General features: G+C 40.7%; 4 protein-coding genes across 8 annotated transcripts in view; 2 read left to right on the plus strand and 2 right to left on the minus strand.

Annotated features, from left to right (window-relative positions):
* The window catches only part of LOC144074626 (uncharacterized), a 282,179-nt gene that overhangs the window by 128,966 nt on the left and 130,337 nt on the right, over positions 1-22,876 (minus strand). The gene's annotated exons all lie outside the window — the stretch shown is intronic.
* On the minus strand, positions 1,080-4,644 carry selenop (selenoprotein P). 2 transcript variants are annotated; one of them, XM_077601411.1, is made up of 5 exons: positions 4,522-4,644; positions 3,670-3,903; positions 3,272-3,484; positions 2,688-2,805; positions 1,080-2,526 (listed from the first exon to the last, which is right to left on the minus strand). In XM_077601411.1, exons 2-5 carry the CDS (start codon positions 3,873-3,875, stop codon positions 2,242-2,244), a joined length of 822 nt encoding a protein of 273 aa, XP_077457537.1. In that variant the 5' UTR covers positions 3,876-3,903; positions 4,522-4,644; the 3' UTR covers positions 1,080-2,241. The 2 variants fall into 2 exon arrangements, with proteins under 2 accessions (XP_077457537.1, XP_077457538.1); XM_077601412.1 differs by having other exon boundaries at positions 3,670-3,906; positions 4,522-4,594.
* On the plus strand, positions 6,342-11,195 carry znf131 (zinc finger protein 131). 2 transcript variants are annotated; one of them, XM_077601721.1, is made up of 9 exons: positions 6,342-6,458; positions 7,661-7,796; positions 8,141-8,242; positions 8,503-8,647; positions 8,887-8,992; positions 9,101-9,286; positions 9,573-9,948; positions 10,052-10,182; positions 10,416-11,195. In XM_077601721.1, exons 2-9 carry the CDS (start codon positions 7,679-7,681, stop codon positions 10,941-10,943), a joined length of 1,692 nt encoding a protein of 563 aa, XP_077457847.1. In that variant the 5' UTR covers positions 6,342-6,458; positions 7,661-7,678; the 3' UTR covers positions 10,944-11,195. The 2 variants fall into 2 exon arrangements, with proteins under 2 accessions (XP_077457847.1, XP_077457848.1); XM_077601722.1 differs by having other exon boundaries at positions 6,440-6,458; positions 7,666-7,796.
* Positions 11,737-20,862, plus strand: nim1ka (NIM1 serine/threonine protein kinase a). 3 transcript variants are annotated; one of them, XM_077600807.1, is made up of 8 exons: positions 11,749-11,850; positions 14,067-14,190; positions 16,854-17,087; positions 18,104-18,465; positions 18,552-18,664; positions 18,839-18,960; positions 19,056-19,202; positions 19,633-20,862. In XM_077600807.1, the coding sequence occupies exons 4-8, from the start codon at positions 18,152-18,154 to the stop codon at positions 20,386-20,388; spliced, it is 1,452 nt and encodes a 483-aa protein (XP_077456933.1). In that variant the 5' UTR covers positions 11,749-11,850; positions 14,067-14,190; positions 16,854-17,087; positions 18,104-18,151; the 3' UTR covers positions 20,389-20,862. The 3 variants fall into 3 exon arrangements, with proteins under 3 accessions (XP_077456932.1, XP_077456934.1, XP_077456933.1); XM_077600806.1 differs by lacking the exon at positions 14,067-14,190 and having other exon boundaries at positions 11,737-11,850; XM_077600808.1 differs by lacking the exon at positions 14,067-14,190 and having other exon boundaries at positions 11,737-11,850; positions 19,705-20,862.

Raw genomic sequence — 22,876 nt, forward strand, 5'->3', positions numbered from 1 at the left:
TTACTGAAACAAGTAATATTGGATGGCTCTATTATCATTCCATACCTGTCAACCTCTGCCGATAACTGCCCTTATAAATGATTATTGATTCCCCTTACAAACCCCCCAAAAAACTTACAAACACCGTACGACTCGTACGGTGTTTGTAAGGTTTTTGGGGGGTTTGTAAGGGGAATCAATAATCATTTATAAGGGCAGTTATCGGCAGAGGTTGACAGGTATGTCATTCATATATCAGTTTTTTTGTTGTTGCAATAATAGGGCTAAATTAAGCATTTTTATCAACTGATTGAAGGCCCTATGATCAAGTGTCTCTTGAAATTGTCTTCACTGATCATCCTGTGTTGTGAGTTAGGTTTTATAATGTTTTTGTCCTGTATGATCTGTCAAGGATCGCTATCATGTGAGTATATATATGTGGTCAACGCTCAGTTGAAATAAAGCAGTAAACAGTAAAAGAGCCATGTCTGATTGGAGAGTAGTACTTTAGCTGAGTAATGACTTGCTGACAGACAGGGTTTTTATAGATACTGTATAAATAGTGCAATGTGTTTGCCATCTGGAGTACACAAAGCATAAAAGAGAAGTAAAAAGACATTTTATCCCTCATAATGTGTTGATAGGTGTATCCCACTTTGGAAAAAATGAAAATAAATCAATGTAATATTTGTTGAGCAATTATTTAAACATTAAATGTATTTGCATTTTATGCAAAAGAAATGCAAAGTTCTGATGGCAGTAAGCAGTGCTAAAGTGTCAATTGTAAAAAAAATTGTCAGTATTTGTCAGAATTTCCAATTTGTTCCATGAACCAATTATTTCCATTTAATCTCAAAATGTTTGACATGACTTTTTTTTTAAATTCAATGTGTGGGGAGTCCACTTTTAACTGTTGTCATTGCGTTTTTGTTTTTAAATAGATCTTTGTCTTCATCTACTGGCCACATTTGGTACATTGCCAGTCTTAGATAACAAAACAAAAAGAATTACACACATTAACACTATATACACTTCTCTTCCTATCTCGATCTATATTTCATGTTAGCAATTCTTTCAAAAAGGAGGATATAAACAAGAGAAGCGAGCCAATAAAAGTTTATTCTGCTGTCCTTTCACATATATCATTCCTACTCTCTCTTTTCAATACATTTGTCTGTGTAGACATCAGATTTCTGGGTGACATTTGACCTTCCCACAAAAACCATCATTTAGCAGAGCTTGTATTAAAATGCAATTTGCCTTCCATTCTCCTCTTTGTGACAGTGAAGACTTTTGGCTCTGATAATCTAATAATATAGTACAGAAAAGAAAAAGTTCTGTGGTTGTTATAACTAGTCAAAAGGCAAAAGAAAGGAAGCTAAATAAAAAAAACTTTGATTCAGCCTGGTTGCTATATTCCTGTTTCCATCCTTACATATTACATTTGTTTGTGGTATTCCTCCCAATTGTTTTTAATTCAGGGTTAGTGATTATCAGGTGTTCCACAGAAAGTAAACAATTTTCACATAATTGCCGAGAAATGATTGTTTACATTGATCTTTCAACATATATTAATTATGAAGCAAATTGCGAAGGGTTGGTTTTGCAGCCCTATTTGAAAGATGGAAGATGGAGATTGGAAGATGAATGAATTATTTTTACGATTTTGTTTGATGGTGTCATAAAATGTATGTATTTATTTATCCCCTTATGGGATGCCTACGGTTCATTTTTAAGAAGAGCTGGTCTGCCACATTCCATAATGACTGATCTCCCACCCCTGACATCCTGACTTCACCCAGATGCCACTAGAGCGTAGTTTCTGCACCTGGTTTCATAAAAGATGCAAGGGTCCATTTGGGAGAAAATGGCTATTTGGGAATATGGCGACCCCACTAGACAAGAGGTGACGTGAGCTGCGGTTTCTATATGAGAATGACATAGTGGCCAGCTTTATAGATGGCCTCATTCTCAGCTCACGACCCCTGGTGGTCAGGCTCACTGATCAGGCTGAGGCGGCTGTCAGTCAGTGTGTGACGGGCGTCACTGTCAGGTCTCACTTATGTGATTGCCCTCGTCCGGCCCGTGTCACCGTCACGTGGCGGGTAACGCCTCTTGACAGTGTCACAGGCTTAGCTCACTGGCCTCGCCGATGAGCCTCCGTCAGTGTCAGCATCAGCTGGCTGCTAGATCAGAGACGTCATCTGAACCGGCCGTCCAACGTCAGCCGTGCTTGTGCTTTCACCTCGACTTTGCAGGGCCTCACGGCCGCTGCATCACTTGTAACCCCTGCGCCTCCTGAGGCATTGCCTGGAGCTGCGCCTCATGAGCGTGTGGCCCTACACTGTGTTGACTTAGGTGTTGCACCTCGTGGTTTCCTTGCTGATGACCCGCACTAGTGTCGTGGCCGTGGTGCGCATGCTGATGATGGTGGTGATGATGCCCATGATGTTGGTGATGATGGTGTCCAGGTTCTTCATCTACGGCCGGAGCAGCATCGGGACTCTCTTCTCTGTTTACTTGACACTCTGGTGGGATTTCAGCACTCTATGGAAGTTTTACATGACAAAAGTTTATGTGAATCAGTGGTTTTCGATCAATAGAACAAGCAATGGGGTCAATCACAAAACCGAAAGAAAGAAAAATATGAGTGAATATATATTAAGATGAGAAGGATAGGTAGTGTACATGCTTTATCGTCACCATACCTCGTATGTGCAGGGACCACATAAGCGTTTGCAGTACGTTTCCTTGATGGCCTTCTCAATGTGGCCCTGGCCAATGATGGAAAATGGCAGTGTAATCTGGTGAGTGAGGCGTCCACATCTAATGGCAAAGAGTTAAAAGGGGCAAATTTATGGATATTTATTGAGTTCTGTTCATACAGTGAAGGCCTAACACATTTGATTGACACTGGATCAGGTGATAAAGAATGAACCCTGGCTTGCATTAATAGTGACATTTCATAACTTCCTATAATTGACTCATTGGGTGCTAATGACAGCGCTGGACATCTCATTTCACCAATGTATATGGATGGCTTTGGTGCTGTATTATCCCCAGACGTGGCCGGATGATTCGCCTAAAGACGTTTCGCTGACGGAGTACCATGGCCAGACAAGGCTTGGCCAGAAAAAAAAAGTTATTGTGGCAATTATGGCTGTGCTCGCTTCCTTCTTATAGTCAGGCTGGGATTGGCTTCAGCACCCTCGATGGTTTCAAAACTAGTTTTTGAAGTATTGTCGTAAGCTTAGTAATTTGTACAATGCAGATGACATCCGGTTGTTCAAACCTGTCATAGATGAGAAAGTCATCCTTGACTCCGTTTAGAAGCTTCCACACGTCCGGCTGGTGATCTTCCTGTTTGTAGAGTGCAATGTTGTTTGACACCCTCGTCTCCAGCATGGGATGAAGCTGTTGTGCTTGCGTCCCCTGATGGTTGACGACCATGTACGTCACATCCTTCAAACCCAGACTCTCCATCTGCAGGCGCAGGCTATCCATTCTAGACGGAGATAGTGTAAAATAAGTAATATAACACATTTTTATAAAGCTTATAATTGAATCTTTTTTCAACTGGAAGGTTCAAAGTGAAACATAATGCATATTGTGTCACTGGTTGAATGGCGACAACTGAGAGTGACAAATATACATTTTTATTAGACATTATGTACATATTAAATTATATACCTGGATGCCTGCACCAAGCAGAACAGTCAGCTGGCCTGTAAAAGGGCCACCACCGTCACCCGTCCCATCGCTCCCCTCATGGGCTCCTCCGAACCGATCCTCCAGTCAGGTGGTGGCTGACAGCGCGGCCCCCCGACCCCCTCACTCTCTGCTCCGCCCCCATGGAGCAGGCAGAGAGCAAGGAGCAGCCTAAGGCTCGCCCACATGCTTTCTGCACCTCCTCACCTCTCCTACCTGCTGAGGGCGACACATTTGGAGATGAGAATACTTACCATTCAGTTTCAGAGTTTTGTGATTGCTAGCTCAAATCTTGGGTTTGCATGTTGTTGTGGTGGTTGTGTGGGTTTTTTTCAGGTAACCTCACCACCCATATTCTAAACACGTTTCATCATTGGCTCACAGGCAAATAAATGAGGCGGAATATGTATTACAGAATTGAAACTGCCCTTAGGGTGCACCTGAATGTGAATGGTTGCGTGTCTCAAAAAGAGAACAATTCTTGCTATATACACTAATAAATATATTAACAGCTGATGTGTTCATTATTACCTCCAACAGGACTTTAATTTTCAGCAATGTTTTGTCAGCATCAAATATTATTCAATAATAGCATAAAAACTAAGCAATTTTCCTAGCTGCATCGGTGTGAGAAGATACAAAATTTAACTCCAAAGAGTCAAATTTTATAAGAATGCTGCACTCCCTTTAAAGTAAATAGGAACATTTCAACTGCAAAATCATGATGAAAGCTTTTAAGCAGTCAAAAAATATATTTTGGATTAATGTTTGGGGAAAATACCAAATAATAAAGCTATGAATACTCCAAAATGTCCTTTAGAATGTGTCTTATACCTGTTTGTTGAAAGGTTTCCTCTCCACGTCGTTGAGTTGCAGCAACCCCTTGTACAAAAACAAGTCTCCCTTAGCGGCTCCCCTCCTTTTATTATCTGCCTGTTTCAAAACCAGGCCAAAGGTCGAAAGATGAACTTTTTTTTTGGCTGATGGAGCACTTTTTGACCCCATAAAGTCGACACCTTATATGTCAAATGATGATATGCACTTCTATTGTAATTTTAAATACTATGTATTTTTAATAGGGGTAAAAAAAAGTTTAAAAACAGGTTGTGCAACACAAGGTGGATCACTGAACGGTGGACAGCTTTTTTGCGCAAAGTCCCTTTAAAGACAGGCAGCCTATTTTATGCTTCTGGAGCAACTGGCATAACTGATCTATTTTATGGAGAACGTTTTTCCATGTTGAGTCTGCATAATCTCCATGTTAGTATGCATGTTAGGAGTAATAAAGATTTTAAATTGTCAAGTGTAAATGTGAATGCCTTTTTGCTTTTTTTTACTCATATGTGCTCAGCAACCAAATCAACTGTGGGGTTTGATCCTTGAATAAGGTAAGAGCCAAAACAAAATCAATCGGTATTGTATTGAACAGACATACATTTTCTGGTCAAGGAACTGGTAAGATTTTTTCTTGCACAAGTCTTGCACAACGTCAGACAAGTGGACCCTTTGTAACTGATAAGATTAACTGGGACAGTAACAATCAAACTATGTTGTATAATTTTTAAATAGATCTAAAGACAAAGTTGCTTAGGTTCATTTTTTGTTCGTAAAGCAGATAGGCCCAATAAGTAGAAAAGATCCAGAAGTAAAATGCATGTGATTCAGGGTGCCCTGCCAAAATAGATGATTCCCGAAGGTCAATGTAACTTATTGACAGATGAAGGCGCCACACAGGACACATCAACCTGTGCAAGCATTCAGCAAATGTGTGGCCACTGTTTAACACCAGCACTTTTTTGTTGGCTAACCTTAAAATATGTAAAAGAGCAGTCTGATTTTGTCAACAGTGGAACACGGATTCAAATTAACAAGAGAATTTCATAAAAGCACAGTATCTTTAGCTTTTATTTTCAATTGTCCATCCGGACTATGTGGTTGAGTTTATGATTCGTCTTCATATTCTGGGATTTCAAATGTTCATATCACAGACAATGGCTCTGACACAGTACTTCTGTTAGGAAACAATCTTAGAAAGTCTACCACAAATTGATTTTCTCTGGGTTTGATTTAAGTGTCACCCATCCATTTAATATTATGATGTACATATTAACACAATTTGCTATTTTTCATATAATCAGGAAAATGAACTTTTTTTCTGTTTTGTTTTGTTTTGTTGCTGAAATAGTCCAGAAATATTTGAGTGAAAATCATTTTCTTAACAAATCGGCATAGCTAATAGATGATGACTTGTTTTTTTTCCCTCCAGCCTTAAGTATAAATTTTCTGGAATGTGCAATTGAGCTACAAGAGGTGTATACAAGCAAACTCAAAATTATCTTCACAGATCAATGGATAGGACGCGATTAGACATTTTGCTGACCAAGTAAAAATAATACACCAGACGCTCCCTAACCTTACTCTTTATTTCAATGTCTGATACAGTATAGTGCAACGTTTATTGATTAAGGAAACCATAGAGTACATTTTTTTCTTTTAGCATTAATGTCATATTGCACCCTGTGCAAACACAATGGAATTTTAAATGAATCATTTTTTTTCCTATCAATAACAACAACAAGCGACTGATTTGTCGGTCGCCAGTAACTAAGGCAACGAGGCGTCCTTAACACCGCAAAGGCTTCTGGGATACCGAGGCCTTTTCGTCCAACGACCGCCCTTTTTGGAGAAAGCTACAGAAGCACAACCATGCTACATGACTCGAAGGAATTATCACCCTAAAAACTATTTAAACCGCCATCAAGGACGCTGAGGTATGACCAACCCTGCCTTTTTGTCGCATGCTATGACTCACAGCTCTCAGAATCGGAAAATGTGTCCGGGAAAAGGTGTATTTTAATGCGCGGTTTGATGACGTAATGTTGATTGTCAAACGCGAAATGGCGAGCATGCTAAGGGGCCCGTCTATGGTATTTGTAAAACTCTGCTGGGGTCTTATGGTTATTTTGACCATCTTTGATCACAGATATGAGCGTTTTTATCTATTTGGCACAGGTACGTTGTTTTGGTGTGATCCATTTTAGTGTTTTGCATCACAGCGCGCTAACATTGAAGTCAACGACTGATAATGCTAGCATGATGTTTTCTTTTTTGGGCCACTATCAGTCTGTTAAATTGCATTTTCCTGGGGTTTTAATTTGTTTTTAGATTTTGTCTTTTGCTTAGATATCTATCAATTAAGCAATTTTCCAATTTAGCTCTCTGGGATCGGAACCGAACCAGGGGCGACAGATTAAAAGCGTTGTTTTTTTTAATGCCTTGTTTATTTAATTACTATTATTTTAAAACTTTTCTCCCTAAAGTGTTTTAGGTATTTCGTTCATTTTTCTAAATGTTGGAGTTGTTGCGATTATGAAATCAAAACACTCCTACTGAGGAGTATTTGTGCATGTAAAACACATTTAAACGTCGTAAAATAAGACGCACTTTTTGACCGCGTAGCATTCAACATGGGTTCAGTTTTAATAATATTCTACCCCTTTTTTAGGTAAAATTTCAGGAGACTAGTACCCTGCTGAAAAAGTTTTGGGAATTAAAAGTTGTCTTTCATTTTAAAATGTATACAGTAATGAGAGAGCAACAACAGTGATGATAACAGGATTCATGGGATGGCTTACATGGACCTTGGGCATGTTCATCTTAGTGTTTCCAATCCTATATTAATATTTGCCACTCTTCATCTTTGCAAAATAAGTCTGTACACAATGACAGCCTTTTGTGATGATGTTATTCATATCTACCATCTACACATTGTTACATGTTGCACACATGCTTCTTTTTGGTTTGTGAACAAAACAATATTCTATAAAAGTAAAGTAGAGTTATATGTTTTTACGCAGCTAGTGTATTGATTTCCAAGACTTTTGCACTGTTATGTACATTGTGATGTGTTCACCAAGATTTAAATCCATGTGTTACCTTTTTACTCATAAATGTGCTCTTTATTTTGTCTTAGTAAAGAATCCAGAGAGTAATGGCGGCTGAAGTCAAAGAAGACAATGAGTTTCCTGCTCATTACAAAGCCATGATGGACAAACTGAATGAACAGCGACAATTGGACCAGTTCACAGACATCACTTTGATTGTTGATGGTTAGTGAATTAAAAACATTCAATATTTGATGGAAGCGGGACAAGTGGCCAGATCTTATTTCCTATATTTGATGTATTGTTTTTAACTATACCGCTCCTTGTATATCAAAGACATCAAACTTATATTGACGAAGTATATTCGATGTATGTGTTTTACTGCACTCACATAAACAGATATCCGTTGCGTATTGAATAGCTCAATTCATGTAGTATAGTTTTTATCCGGAATGTGCAGCCTTGACACCTATCCGAATTGAGCAATGAACCACACGGTGCAAATTAAGCCTTTGTGTTGTACATCTGCAATGGCCTAAATAATAATAATATCATAATTTCTCTTTTAGGGCACCAATTCCGAGCACATAAGGCAGTGTTGGCAGCGTGCAGTCAGTTTTTTCACAAGTTCTTCCAAGATTATACGCAAGAACCCCTGGTGGAGATTGAAGGTACTTCAAATAAGGTCTTTCACGCTTAAAATGTCATTACGGTCCCACATAAGGACTGGGTTAGCCTCTGTCATGTTGCATGTTAGTAAGTCCAGTGTTTACGTGCCTTAGACTAATTGCAAATATTCTGTAATGTCTCTGTGTTAAGGCCATTTTAGGAAACTCGGGTATTATATCATCAAGAATTCCGGAAAGGAAATCCTGACAAAATTGTATAGTCCTAACCTTCACCACTCTTTCATTTTGTTCTTCTCTTACAGGTGTAAGTAACATGGCATTTCGCCAACTGATGGAGTTCACGTACACAGCCACGTTAGCTGTCGCCGGAAAGGAAGAAGCCTTCGACATCTGGAAGGCTGCCGAATACCTTCAGATGCAGGAAGCCATCAAAGCACTCACAAACAAGTGAGTGTTTGAAGGGGACTCTGCTTAAAAACTGGAATTATAGTAGTATATTGTGATTCAGGATATTAATGGAGTAAAAATCTTTCTTTTTTTTTAACCACACAAAGGAAAACATTAAACTGGAAATACGCTTTTTTTAAAATTAGTCATTGTGTTGATGTTAACATATGTCAACCCCCGGATAATGTTTTTATTTTATTTTTGTGTACAAAATCAAGCAAACATGACTTTTCTTGTAGAATAAATGATATTTCCGTGACGCCAAAGACCAGCAGTGTAAAGAGGAAAATTGCTGAGACATCTTGCGTCATCACAGAAGCCCTACCCACGGTGGAAGGGGAGCAGGTATGTATTTTTGCATTTGTCACAGATAATAAAACTTTATCCGAACGGCAATTTCATTCAACACTTAGCTGATGTCAAGTTCAGGTTGACCTGTATGTGTTCTCATAGGTGGAGATAGAGATGATAGCAGACGGTGCAGTTGTAGTGGAGGAGTCTGGACTGGAGGAAGTGGTGGATGCGGCAAAGAATTCTCAGTCAAATGACTCCGCTTTAGCGCTCCTTGCTGACATTACCAGCAAGTATCAACAGGAGGAATCATCCATACAAGTAATGAAGAAAGAAGATTTAGAAGAGGTGAATTAAGCTTCATGCTGTCCAATCTACCGTAAAATCTTAATGTGCAAGTTGATGGTGACTTATTTTTATTGTCCAGCCAGAGTATCTTTGTTTAATGAGATACCCTGCTATATAAAACAAATTACAGTTCATGACATGAAGGGAAAAATTACAACACTCGTAGCTTAAAGTACTACTACGTTCGGACACTTATCTCACACTTGAGTTGAGATTGTTTCGTCTCTTTTTTTCTTTTCTTTGAGCATTAAAGAGTTTTGTGGTATGCTTTTGTCTGTTGTTACAGGAAGTTTTGTATCAGGAAGAAACAGTTACTGCCTCTAAGGTGCTGGAGAATGCTAACCTAGCGCAAGTCCAGTTTTCCCAACTGGAAAAGTCTTTCCGTTGTAGCAAGTGTGACCGAAGCTTCAAGATGTACTACCACCTTAAGCAGCACCTGAAAACGCACCTCAATCTGCTGAAGAAGCAACACGTTTGCAGCCATTGTGGCAAAGCCTACACGCGGGAGGGTGCCTTGAATCAGCACCTGAACACTTTCCATTTTGATGCAGAGGAGCTGGCCCAAAACCAGAAAAACCCAAAGAGAGTTCACACTTGTGAATACTGCAAGAAGCACTTCGACCACTTTGGACACTATAAAGAACACCTTCGAAAGCATACTGGTAAGATGAAAAACAGATCGTCTGTTCTGGCGTTTCAGTCAGTCATGTTACTGTACTTCATTTGTGGTTTCATTTTGTTCGTTTTTCTTTATCTTATATGCAGGCGAAAAACCATACGAGTGCCCAGACTGTCATGAACGGTTTGCAAGGAACAGCACCCTCAAGTGCCATATGGCGGCTTGTCAAAATGGCGCCGGAGCCAAGAAAGGACGCAAAAAGCTCTACGAATGCCAGGTACATGCCAACATAGGTATCACGTTTTCATGTAATGATGTAGGGAAAATGTCAATAAGAATTAGAGTAAGTCCTCCGTCTTGGGAAATCTAGTATGCCATTGAAGTAGGGGTGGGCAATATGCCAAAAAATTGGAAGCTGAATTTGTTCAACAGAGGAGAGGAGGAAACGTTTAGGACAATTTAAGTACCTGGCGATACCTTGTTAAGATTTTTTTCCCCCTTATTCTGCAGGTATGTGGCAGTGTGTTCAACAGCTGGGACCAATTCAAAGACCATCTTGTGAGCCACACTGGAGATAAGCCCAACCACTGCACAATGTGTGATTTGTGGTTCACTGACCCCCAAGAGCTGAAGGCCCACCTCAAAGACATACACTCCTATGAGGAGGAAAAGTCGACTGAAGAGGTGGTTGTCACTGACACCGCAGCCACAGCTGCTCTCACTATCACCACGCAGAACATCGAGACCACAGAGACGGTGTTACTGGATGACGGCATCCAGGTTGAGCATGTCACAGTAAATCCTATTGAGGTGATTGAGATGGAGGAGACAACGACAGTCATGGTGGAGGGTGGAGGTGTTGCAGAGATGTGCGAGGAGGATGTGGAGAGACTGAAACAGGCCGGCTTACAGATCCAAATGGTCCGTATGTCCTCCAAGGAGGTGGTGGAGGAGGAGGAGGTGGCGCAGGCTCAGGTGGAAGTGGAGTTGGACGGGGAGATGATGAACGTGGAGGAAATACAAGCGGTGGTTGTATGAAAATGCAACCGAGCCTTGCATGATGGATACTGAACAACAAATTCCTTTTTGTTTTTTTAAATCACATTTGCAACTTCTTAAACTGACCAATTCAAGTCAGTGGTCAAAGATAGAGATTTGTCAGTTATTTATTTTAAAGCTGTCGAAAATTCAGTTACCATTTTTCCTTTCTCATCATTTCTGCAGCTTTGTTCAAGCTAATGCATTTTTTTGTAGCGAAATTCACTAGAATAAAACATTGGCCGAACATAATTTTCATTGGTGTCACCTTGTCAGAACATATTTATCATAAGATTTTTTTTATTCTAATACATTACTGACAGGTTAATTTTATAGATGGGAAAATAAAACAAATTGTGGTGGAATAAATCCTGTATTAGGAAAGGAAAAATCATGAGAGGATCACAACTGGTGATCTGTCTCAGAAAATAGGTGGTTGGAAATTACTTTTTTTAATGAACTGTTCCATTTATCTGCATGGAATGTCTGTGTACAGTGTACGTATATATTTTTAATTTTTAACGGTGTGGAAGTGAAGTTTATTCCTGCCGGCTTTGGGTAACCAGGTAAGTGCAAAGTGGTGCCTTAAATTAGTATTAGGCACAATCAAATGGGAAGAATACTTATACTTTGCCTTTATAAAGCATTCATTTTCCTTTTATAATTTTAGTTAAGGTCATTTTGCATATCTTGGGACTGCCCGCCCAGTGCCAACTCCCTTGCCCTGATTGGTTGAACACCATGTGACCCTGTCTCGGAACATAGCTCTCATTGGCTCGTTGGCCAGCCACTCAAAACAATTCCCCTTGACAACAATCAACCCAGGTAGCAGCTCCCGCGGACTCTCATCATCCGCCGGGCAAGATTAATCTTAATTCGACAGGTGTTTACCAACAAATATGTTAAGGTAACCAGTGTTTGTGAAACCACCACGAAATGTTCTGCTTGTTCGTGTTTTGAGCAGGATTTAAGTGGCTCACGGGGAACGATGTATTCGTATAAGAGCTAGCTGTTGACTGCATGGACATCACTTTGAGCGGTGTGATTTAAGTTTGCGAATTTGCAGGTTTTAAACAGTAATTATTGTTAAAATACTATAGACGTGTGATGATCCGTATGTGGGGTTTTAATGCTATCCAGATCTGGGCTTGTCTTGTATGCATCCGCACTTGTCACATGCACACAATCTAATTGGGGATCGATGTGATGTGATTTACTCGCTAAACGGTGGCTGAGATCAAATGGTCTTTGGCACCTGTTGCTTTACAGTTCTAAAGCTTCCTTCCTAGCCTGTGACAAAGCACAGGCAACAAGTAAAAGAACAGTTTAATAATGTTTTTTTAAGTTAGCCTTCATCACTTGCCCGTCATGGGTAAAATGAGAAACGATCAAATTCATTAATAACTTTTTTAATGATTGCTTGTAATTGACAACAATAGAAGTCCAAATTATTAAAATTGGAAGAATTAGCTGTGGATGGTTAAGCTCCAGATGTGTGAATGATTGCAAAAAAAACCTAAAGCGGATTGGACGTCTAGTGCCGTCACTGGCAACAATGAGTTAATTTGACGTTCACTAGCTGTGGATGATGAAGGGCAGCATGGTCTTGTATCACTTGCAAATAGTTTAAACTGAATTCGGATTTTTGTTCAAACAATTTTATTCATTTATCACCAACTGTCAATTAATTTAATTTGCACACTTGCATTATGCTTGATGTTTTTTCCAATCAAGTTTCAGCCTGTAGTTTCTGTTATGCATATCCATCTATATCTCTCGATGTATCCCACAGTATTAGCAATGTCACGACCCCTTCAAAAATTCATCAATTATAGCTTGAGAGTTAAAGGTGAAGATAGGTAGCACTTTCATTCGGGACAGCAGATTTATTTAAACATAATAAGGCAAGCTGAATGCTCTTCTATAGAATCAGACTATGGCAGGGGTCGGGACCCATCAATGAGTATCAATGAGAGCATACATGTAGAAGAGTAATGAAAAAATATTATGATTAAAAAGGCGGTAAATGTAGTGCCGACATGACGCTCCTATTGGTGCATTCGGGACTCTGCTCTGTCACCAGCGTTTTTTTTTACCTCACAGGTTAGGGGAAAGCCATATGCAGCCATCAAAAGAGCCACATTAGGCCTCCGAGCCATAGGTTCCCTACCCCTGCTCTATGGGATCAGTTCTACAAACAAGAGTAAAAAGAGCCTTTGTGTTAGTTTACAAAAGAAACATACTGTACACTTGAGGCCTACAAATGCCACAGCCAAAACCCCAACGTGGCCCACACCAATGGAAAAAGGGCACTGTTTTCCAAAAGCTGTAGAAACAAGTGTATTCAAACCCATATGAACCACCGTCTGTCAGCACATTCAAAACAAAGTCGATCAGAATATTCAATGAACCTCCAGTTGAATTACAATAATAATCCAATGGTATGAATGAGACGTGTGGAGAAAGACTCCTTTTAAGTAATTAAACCTAGTGGTGACATTGGCAGCAGAGCCCCCACCCCCAAAATAAATAAATAAAAGTGTTTTGTTTATGTGTACACTTGTTTGGTGGCAGCCTCTTAGGGGAAAAAACCCAAAATATACAAGAGAGAGACCTTTCTCTTCACCAAATGGATGTCTAGATGTTTCTGCAAAAGTTGCTAACAAAAGGCAGGGTCACTTTGTAAAGCCTCGACTGAGATTTGCTTAAGATATTACAAAATACAAGACACTTGCAAATATAAAATATGAACTATGAATTCCAACGGGGGCCCCTGCCTCAGTTCAGGCTTATTTTTTGCACCGTTGAGCTCTCAATCCTTGTCAACTGTGCATCTCAATTAACACTAGGGGAGCTTTGTGTAGAGAGCGCCTAGTGCTTGTGTGTATGTTTGCAATAGCATGTCTATATTTACTCGAGTGCACTCCTTACAGTATTTGAATGTGTGTGTGTGTGTGTGTTTCCTTTGCATCCAGATGCATGCCTGTGGTGGGAAAATTGTGAAATCAGTGTCAGTGTATGCTTGCAGAAACTGGAAAGACGAATGGACTCAGTTGAGGCAGAAATAGTCAACTCAAATGCAATGTGTCTAGATGGAAACAGTGACTCATTTTTGATCCACAGCTGTGGTGGATGGCCTCTAGTGCTTTCCATTGTTCAAGTGTGTTAAGGGGCTTCTGATGCCAAGAGTGTGTTTAACTGCCTGTACCTCCAACCCCCTCTTCTACATCCTTAGACAAATCAGCTGGTGAGTAAAGAGCACCCATATTTGACTTTCTGGCTGATGAAGGGCACACTATTTGTGCACCATCACAAATTATAGATGTTGGTCCTCATTAGAGGGCAAGACCTTTACCAGAATCCTGTATAATAACCATGTCCTAAAGACAGGAACTAAAAATTGGGAGTACAGTACTTGTGACCTAGCAGGCGTTTTCTCTTGCTCATTCATTCATTTTCCGTACCACTTATCCTGACGAGTGTTACGGGGGGTGCTGGAGACTCTCTCAACCAACTCTGGGCCGGGAACTCCCTGAATTGGTGGGGTTAGACAACCATTCACGCACACACTCATACCTAGGAGCAATTTAGTGTTCTACCAGCCTACATAGCATTTTTTGGGGATGTGGGAGGAAAGTGGAGCACCCGGAAAAACCTACGCAAGCCCGGAAAGATCCGAAACTGGGATTGAACCCTCAATCTCAGAACTGTGAGGCCAACACACTAACCACTTGTTCATTCTGTGTAGATAACCCTGTATGTATTTGTGGTGTTCCAGAGTATAATATTTGTGACTTTATGGGGTGGTGTGGTTTAGCTTTTGGTGTTCAACAAACAAACAAATGAATTTTCTTATGTATATTTTAATATATGATCTTATAAACTTATAAAACAAATTCTGAAGCGCATTGGATGTTGAATAAGTACAAGGTCGACTGTAGAAACATGTGAAACTTAGTCATGTCACCAGTAGATGGCACAATTTAAGGTAGTTTTTTTCCAGCTGTGGCAACAGCACAAAAATAATTTTGGAATTCAGCTATTGCCGGAGCGTACTAGCGTTGCATCCTCGAATTTAAGCCCAAATCTTCCGACCCATCATGATTGTGTGCAGACTCGGAGTGTGCAGACCCTAAATTGGCACACAGTTTACATACAGTATATTTGCTTTGTGATCGGCTGGCAACAATATCAGGATGTACCCTGCCTTCTGTTCGTAGTCAGCTAGATAAAGATCCAGCATCCCTGATTCCCCAAGTCCTCCACGAAGATAAGCAATATGGAAGATGAATGTCTTGTACAGGCGTTTGTGTTAACTCAGTCAGGAATGTGATTTCATGCTGATCCAAAATTAGGATTTTATTTTAGGTTTAGGAGCTGTACTTAGTGTAATTCTAGTTGATTGTGTATTTTTTTTTACATCTAGTAAGTAAAACCTTGGCATGAATCATAACAACTTCATGTTGAATAGTCGACAGCTGCTTTTTTATACCCTTCAAGAACACTCATTTAAATTGGGTTTTAACATCTACCTTGATGCTTTCTTTGTGGATGCTGACCCACCCATCTGCTGTATTTAACATAAAATCTCTCAGGCTAAATGCTGCATTTTATAATGGCAAACATGACCCTGTGTGCTCTCTTTCTTGACAAACTACCTAATGGTGGGTGCTCGGTCCTCACCCTGACTAAGACAAACAGCCTTGCCAAGCAACCTGTTGTGAAGGAGAGATGAGGCACATGACAATCTGTAGAATACTGCTCATTTGCATGTACCATTTGGAAAAAGAGTGCATGCAGTGATTTTTGAAATTTTGGGGGGGGGAACCAGACTAATATTGTCATTTTCAAGACCATTTCACTTCCCAATGGTGCTGAGGGCTAATGCTTTACCTCATGTAGGTTTGGCCTTTTTACACACATAAAAGGCTGGCATTCTCTTTGCATGTCCGTATTGGTACTGGAGATCAATGGTGGGTGATATATTCATTCGTCGTGTCTGAATGCTCACAGATTGAACATCTAAAAAAAAGACCCTTTGATTTAGTTGCATAGTTGTAGCGTGGGCTCATTAAAATGGAGATGAATGGGAGGATATCTCTCCACCTTGTTTTTTCCACAACCATAAATAGAAGTTAAGAATTATAAATGATGCATTTATTTTTTCCAGAAATTTTATTGTATGATATATGTGGATATACTCTAAATACTGTAAATTGGCTGAGTACTAGGAGATTAACCATTCATCAATTTAACATCCTCCAATGGTCTAATTTACCTAAATCCTAAATGGAGGACACTCTAACAGATTGCGTGCACTTTCAAATTTACCCTGATAATCAATACGTGTGCTCCACAATTGGATGAACAATTGCCCAGATGATAGATGAAATTGCCAACAGTATTTTCTGAATTTTATTGGACTTTATTATATAATACATTTCTGGTAAAAGAGTGTTGAACATGACACCAGTTGGGTCTTTTTTCCTGGTTCAAAAGAGGGATGAGGATGCGTGTCTTGTTTGTTCTGGCTCTCATAGCAACGTTCGCCTTCAGTGGATGCTCGCTGTTATGTAAAGTACACTTTCACACAGGAGGCAATAAGGATTGTTTACTAATACCTTAAATGTTTGAATTAGACATTTAAATAACATCCTTTTAGTGCCTGAATCTATTTATTCATCATTGTGGCAATGCTAAATGTCGGCAATCCTGACACTATCATCTGTTCCACCTCTTTCTTCTATCCCCAGCCCGCCCAACCCATCCACCCCACCCCCACCCCCCACTTCAATGTGTTCTATTTAAACCTCAGACACTCAAATGAGCCTTTTTAAGCCACACTGACCTCTTCAGTAAAATCTTCCATTGTGGATGACTTTCATAACACTTACTCTCACCTGTCTCCAGCTTCTTCGCTCAAGATTCAAAGGCTTCAACCGACAGTTTACAAGGACTCATCTTGAGATTCGAGATTATTTATGGTTCAAAATTTTATGGGAAAAATTCAGCTGAACCATTGGAGCTGCAGTGATTTTGTTGATGCAACATGCACCAAATACTGGGAAGAGTACTTTTTTTTGGACATTTGGATAAAGACACTGACTGACATGATTCAGCTGGGAATGGCTCATATATGTACCGGTAAGTGGTTTCATATGTAACATTACAGTACTTGCCGACACATAATATGTCCTATAAAGACGCTATCTGTATGATGTTAAATTGGAACTTCCAAAATCAAACGCTTCGGCACAACTACAATTTTGATTTCTACCAAAATGTTATAAAAGGATACTGTATACCTGTGCACACATGATCTAAAGAACAATATCTATGCTGTAACTTAATAGATTAGTGTCCTACTACTACTATGTTTTTTCTTTCCTTGGCAACCCATGATATTTTTTGTGATTTTGATTATTTCTGGGCCGATTACGTAAGTAAAAAGTAGTTTATTCAATAAGTTATTTAATATAAAGCCATTAATTGAATCAATGGGATGGTGATGGAAATAATTGTGTACAGGTTTTTATCTTTATTATAGACTTTTACAGATGTTTAGGCAATTTCTTGACCAGTTCAAACCATGTTTAACGACCGTACAATTCTTCGCCTCTGATCAGAGCCAATTGGTTCTTTAAGAAATCAGCACACGGACAGACCTCGGTTGAGAGATGCATCACCTGTACTAGCACTGGTTGATTCCCGTGGTGATGGTGTCTCAGAAGGGAATTCCGTGTGTGCTTACAGTGACGTGCAATTGGTTGACGATCTGCACACTGTCACATCACATTAATTTCCATGCATTTGTTGGTTCTGTAAACCAAAAGATCTTTAGTAAGGCTCAAACCCTGCTGGAAACTCAAGATTTGGAAACCTTTGTGCACGCGAGTGATTGTTTTCCATAGCAACTGAGAGGTCTGGTGGTGAAGATGGAAACAATGTTTTATGTTGAATATCATATTTATTCCAATATGACGCCTTTAGTTGATTAACTCTGGCAAACTATGTACTCTCCTGCCAAGTAATATTTATATTATATATTAAAATTGCCTTTGTCCTGCACTTCATAGATTCGAAATTCAATAGGTGTGTTTAATTGACTTTAATCTTGGGAATTATACTCTAAAAAATATTATTTTTTTCTCCATCAATAGATGACATGAACTAAGCCCCCCCTTGCTGCCTAGTCATCTCTTGGCAGGATGACTGCTGTCTGTCCATCAGAGAGCAGCCCAGAAGGGGCCGAAGCAGGGGCTGGGGCCGCGGGAGCAGCAGGAGCAGCAGGAGCAGCAGGAGCAACAGGGAAAAGCTCAATTCCTGCTGTTGATACTAGGGAATCCAATGTAGACTCTGCTGAAGGTTCTTTTGGGGGCACAGCGGTCGTAGCCCGCAGCCAGCGGTACACGTGCTGCAGCACCCAGGACAGCTCAGACATAAACACAGATGACGAAGGAGCAAGCGTCCGCCGCCTTACCCCTTTGGAGAAACTCAACCTGGATATGTGCCAGGATGAGAGGTGAGGCTAGGATTTGTTTTCTTCTCTCTTTCTCTCCCTCTACACTGCTGTTCTCTTCCTATTATTGTTTTGTGGTTTGACAACAGGGTGGTCCGTGAACTTGCAGTGGGCAGAAGAATCAGCTTCTACAAAATCCGAGGAGAGCTCGGCTGTGGAAATTTTTCCCATGTAAAGCTGGGAATTCATGCCCTCACCAAAGGTAAAGTAGTAAATGAACATTTTTTTCTTAAAAGAACAAATCTGTGAAGTCACGACTTGCATACTGATGGTTTGTTGGTCAATGGTAAATGTTACTTGGCTTAGTGGTATACATCTTGGTTTTGATAAATAGCATGATTTTTTTATTGCACGTCTTTCTCTGAAAAAAAAATAGACAAAGTGGCCATCAAGATCCTTGACAAAACAAAGTTGGATCAAAAGACCCAGCGTTTGTTGTCCAGAGAAATCTCCAGCATGGAGAAACTACACCACCCTAACATCATACGCCTCTATGAGGTTTCTCATACAAAACATCTTTATGTTTTGATTTATTTAATCATTTAATAAATCCACCAAAATACTTCGATTGTCCATTTTTCCTTTTTATTAAGGTGGTGGAGACATTGTCACGGTTACACCTTGTGTTGGAGTATGCTGGTGGAGGTGAACTCTACAGCAAAATTACCACAGAGGGGAAACTTTCTGATGCTGACAGCAAAATTGTCTTTGCTCAGATCCTGTCTGCTGTTAAACACATGGTTGGTATCATGTCCACAAAAATTTAGTACAGACTACAAGTATTTACTTATGACCTCAGCCAAACGTAAAATTTACTAATGTTAGCATCTCTCAATTGGTTTGTATTTTAATTAGCACAATGACATTACAATTACAAAGCCATTTTCACTTCGACTTCAGGGAGGAAAGGAACATAGAGAGGAACCGCAATAAAAATCGGGATAAACAATGCTGATGATACAATAATAATAATCCTCAAGCACATCAACAACTTGAATGGCTGCCATTGAATGATGATGTTTTAGTGCCATTGACGGCAATACAAGTCCAATCCATTTGGGCTGGGAGGGGTGGGCGTCAATCGAATGGCACTTTGTCTTTGTAGTCTAATCATTTCCTCCCCGTTTCTTCACATTTCCATGAACTTGGTGTATTTTTTTCTGCCATCAGCATGAAAACAACATAATTCACCGCGATTTGAAGGCGGAAAACGTTTTCTACACCAGCATTTCTTGCGTTAAGGTTGGTGACTTTGGCTTCAGCACTTTGAGCCGACGTGAAGAAACGCTCAACACTTTCTGTGGCTCCCCACCTTACGCTGCTCCCGAGCTCTTCCGTGATGAAAACTACGTGGGCGTCTTTGTGGACATCTGGGCCCTGGGAGTGATGCTATTCTTTATGGTGACGGGCACCATGCCATTCAGAGCTGATACTGTGGCTAAACTTAAGAAATGTATACTCGAAGGTGCCTTTACAATGCCCACCTGGCTTCCGGACACATGCCAAAACCTGATCAGGGCGATCCTCCAGCCATTACCGACGGACCGTTGCTCTGTAGAACAGGTGATGAGCAGTGACTGGCTGCATCATGTTGACTTTCCTCGACCCATGGAGCCCTTCGAGCTGGAGCCATCTCACCTCGCAGAGAAGAATCCCTCTGAGCTGGCGGTGGAGGAACTGCAAGTTATAACGGCACTGGGGACACTTGGCATCACCTCAGAACACATCTTGAACAATCAGGGAAAGGACTGCAGGAGTTCCATCACAGGAATTTATAGAATCCTGCTGCATGGCGCACACAAGAAGCGGAACATCGAGAGCATGCCAATGGCTACGCACGTACCTGGACCAAAAGCGATGAAAAAGGAGCGTCTTAAAATGTACCGTAGTTTACGGCACACATCCAAACTCTGCGCAATTCTGTGACGTTATCCTCAGGTCGATGCTAGATATTATTTATACACTAAGGCAATATTTTGATTTGAAAAGTGAGTGAATGTCCATTTAAGTAGCGCTACTTTTTTCGCATTCGGAAAGTGAAATCTGGGATTTCTTATTTTCAAATGATTCATTTAGTGTATGAAATTAGTCTCTGTGAGAATGTTGCTGATTGAAATGTCTCATCTTTTGACAGAGACCTCTATTACGCATGATGTGGAGAATTTTGAATGTTTTTTTCTTAGACTTTGGTCTCATTTTGATGGATGAACAAAGCTGATACTAGCCTTGCTGTGATTTGTCACTTTTGTTTTAAATAACAATACTACCCATTATCAAATCACTTTAAAATGTGCAAAGGATTGTATGCACTGGGTAAACTTTCAATTTGCAATTCTATTAGGGATGCTTTGTAGCCATTTTACCAGATGTATGTATCCCTAAGAGATGTTTCACAGGTTCTTAGCCAGGGGTCTCGAACTCAATTTACCTGGGGGCCGCTAGAGGCCGAGTCTGGGTGAGACTGGGCCGCATCAGGATTTCCACAAGAAAAGCACTGATAAAACTTTCCAACGTTATCAAATATCTTTATTTTTTAACAAAAAATAATGAATTAAATAAATTAACTTAAAGATGAATAAAAAATAAATCAATCAGTAATATAAAACCAAATAATACTAATGAGCATACAGTAGATATACACTGGCTGGCTAAGTAGAGAAAATGAATTATTTTTATTCCGTTTCAAATGTCTGTATTAACAGCTCTTTAACCTTTAACTTTCTAAACTTGAATGGAACATTGAACATGAAATATTCTGAACACGGCTTCTTTTGCCTACTCCTTGCTGCTAGAGACCTGGCAGCGCTTCTTCTCACATAGTCACATTTGGCTTGAGGGAGGAAGCAGTGGAGACCCTCAGTAGAGCTTGAAGATGCTCATCAGTAAGTCTGGACCTGTACTTGGACTTATTGAAGTTCAAGGTGGAGAAGAGCTTCTCACACAAGTATGTGCACCCAAAAAGGCACATGGTCCGCTTGAACCTTCGGGAAAGTTCAGGGAAGCTGGGGGTCAACTCTCTCAAAAATTGCCCAAGCTTGTCTGCTTCTCCACTCACCTCCCTGAACTTGGCTTTGAGTGCAGAGTTGCACTGCAGGTCAATGAGCTCCATTTGAAGCTCAGGAGGGGCATCTTGCACATCAAAGGAGAAGGGGTCCGCAAAAATTTGAAATGTGGCTTTGTGTGTCTTGAAGTCTGCAAATCTGTGATCAAATTCCTCCTGTAGCTTCGAAATGGCCTCAACATACTTCTCAGCACTGAATGGTGTGCCTGCATCCACGAGAGCCTTGCATGCTGGGAAATGGCAAAGGTTTGTCTGAGAGAGCTGGGCTTTCCATAACACAAGTTTAGTGCAGAATGCTCTCACGTTGTCATAGGCAGCACTGACAAGTTGCCCCTGGCCTTGTAGCTTCTTGTTCAGTACATTAAGCTCATGTGTGATATCAACAAGAAAAGCCAAGTCCATGAGCCATTTGGGATCACTTAGCACAGGATCAATCAACTCACAAACGGCGTAGCTAGCTTTGACTGCTGCATTACTGTCTTTGGTAGCCTTCTTGAAGAGATCCTGTTGCCTCAGAAGACGTGTTTTAAGACTGGCAACCTGGTTGGCTCTCTCATCTCCCTGGTATTTTTCGTACTCCTCAGCATGTCTCATAGTACAATTACGTTTCAAATTGTATTCCTTGTGCACCGCAACTTTTTCAGTGTAAATGAGACACGTCGGGGTGCCCCTGTGTTCAACAAAGAAATATTGCACTCCCCACTTTTCTTGAAACTGTCTGTGCTCATCACCGACCTTTCTCTTCACGGCAGGCTTTGAAAGAGACATCTCTGGGGCTCTGTAATATGTTTTTCCACTTGGAATGAGTCTCGGGTTGATCTTTCACATTCAGTCGCGCGGGTTTGTGGCGCATGTGCACTTTCGCTCTCCGTTTCAATCGCGGAGATGGCTACAGACACTGACACAGGCTGGATCACGGATCATAGCGCCTCATTCAGTTCTATGCTGAGAGCAGCGGAGGAGTGTGCGCGCCGAGCGGAGTGATCGGCCTCACGGCTTCTCCTCCGCCCAGCTGATTGGAGGAATGAATGAGTGAGTGAGCGAGGCACTGGACAGCCCGGCCGATGTCCCGCCCTCCAGAGCCGTATACCTCACCGTGATTGGTTCATTCAGCTCCGAACCAAAGTTCCCTCTAATTTTTTGTTGGTCTGAGCAGAAAGACAACCTCCCTGAGCGCACTGAGTACCAGTGTGAGCGACATCATCGGTACTCGGATGATTCGCTTAAAGACGTTTCGCCGACGGACGTTTGACAGACGGGCAGGTCGCCGAATGGACGTTCCACCGAACGTTCATTCGGCCGAACGGAGGTTTCGCCGAAACGGGATTCGAACGCTCGCCCCGCCGGATCGTG

The sequence above is a fragment of the Stigmatopora argus genome, chromosome 5, assembly GCF_051989625.1.
Source record: "Stigmatopora argus isolate UIUO_Sarg chromosome 5, RoL_Sarg_1.0, whole genome shotgun sequence".
NCBI classification, from domain to species: Eukaryota; Metazoa; Chordata; class Actinopteri; order Syngnathiformes; family Syngnathidae; genus Stigmatopora; species Stigmatopora argus.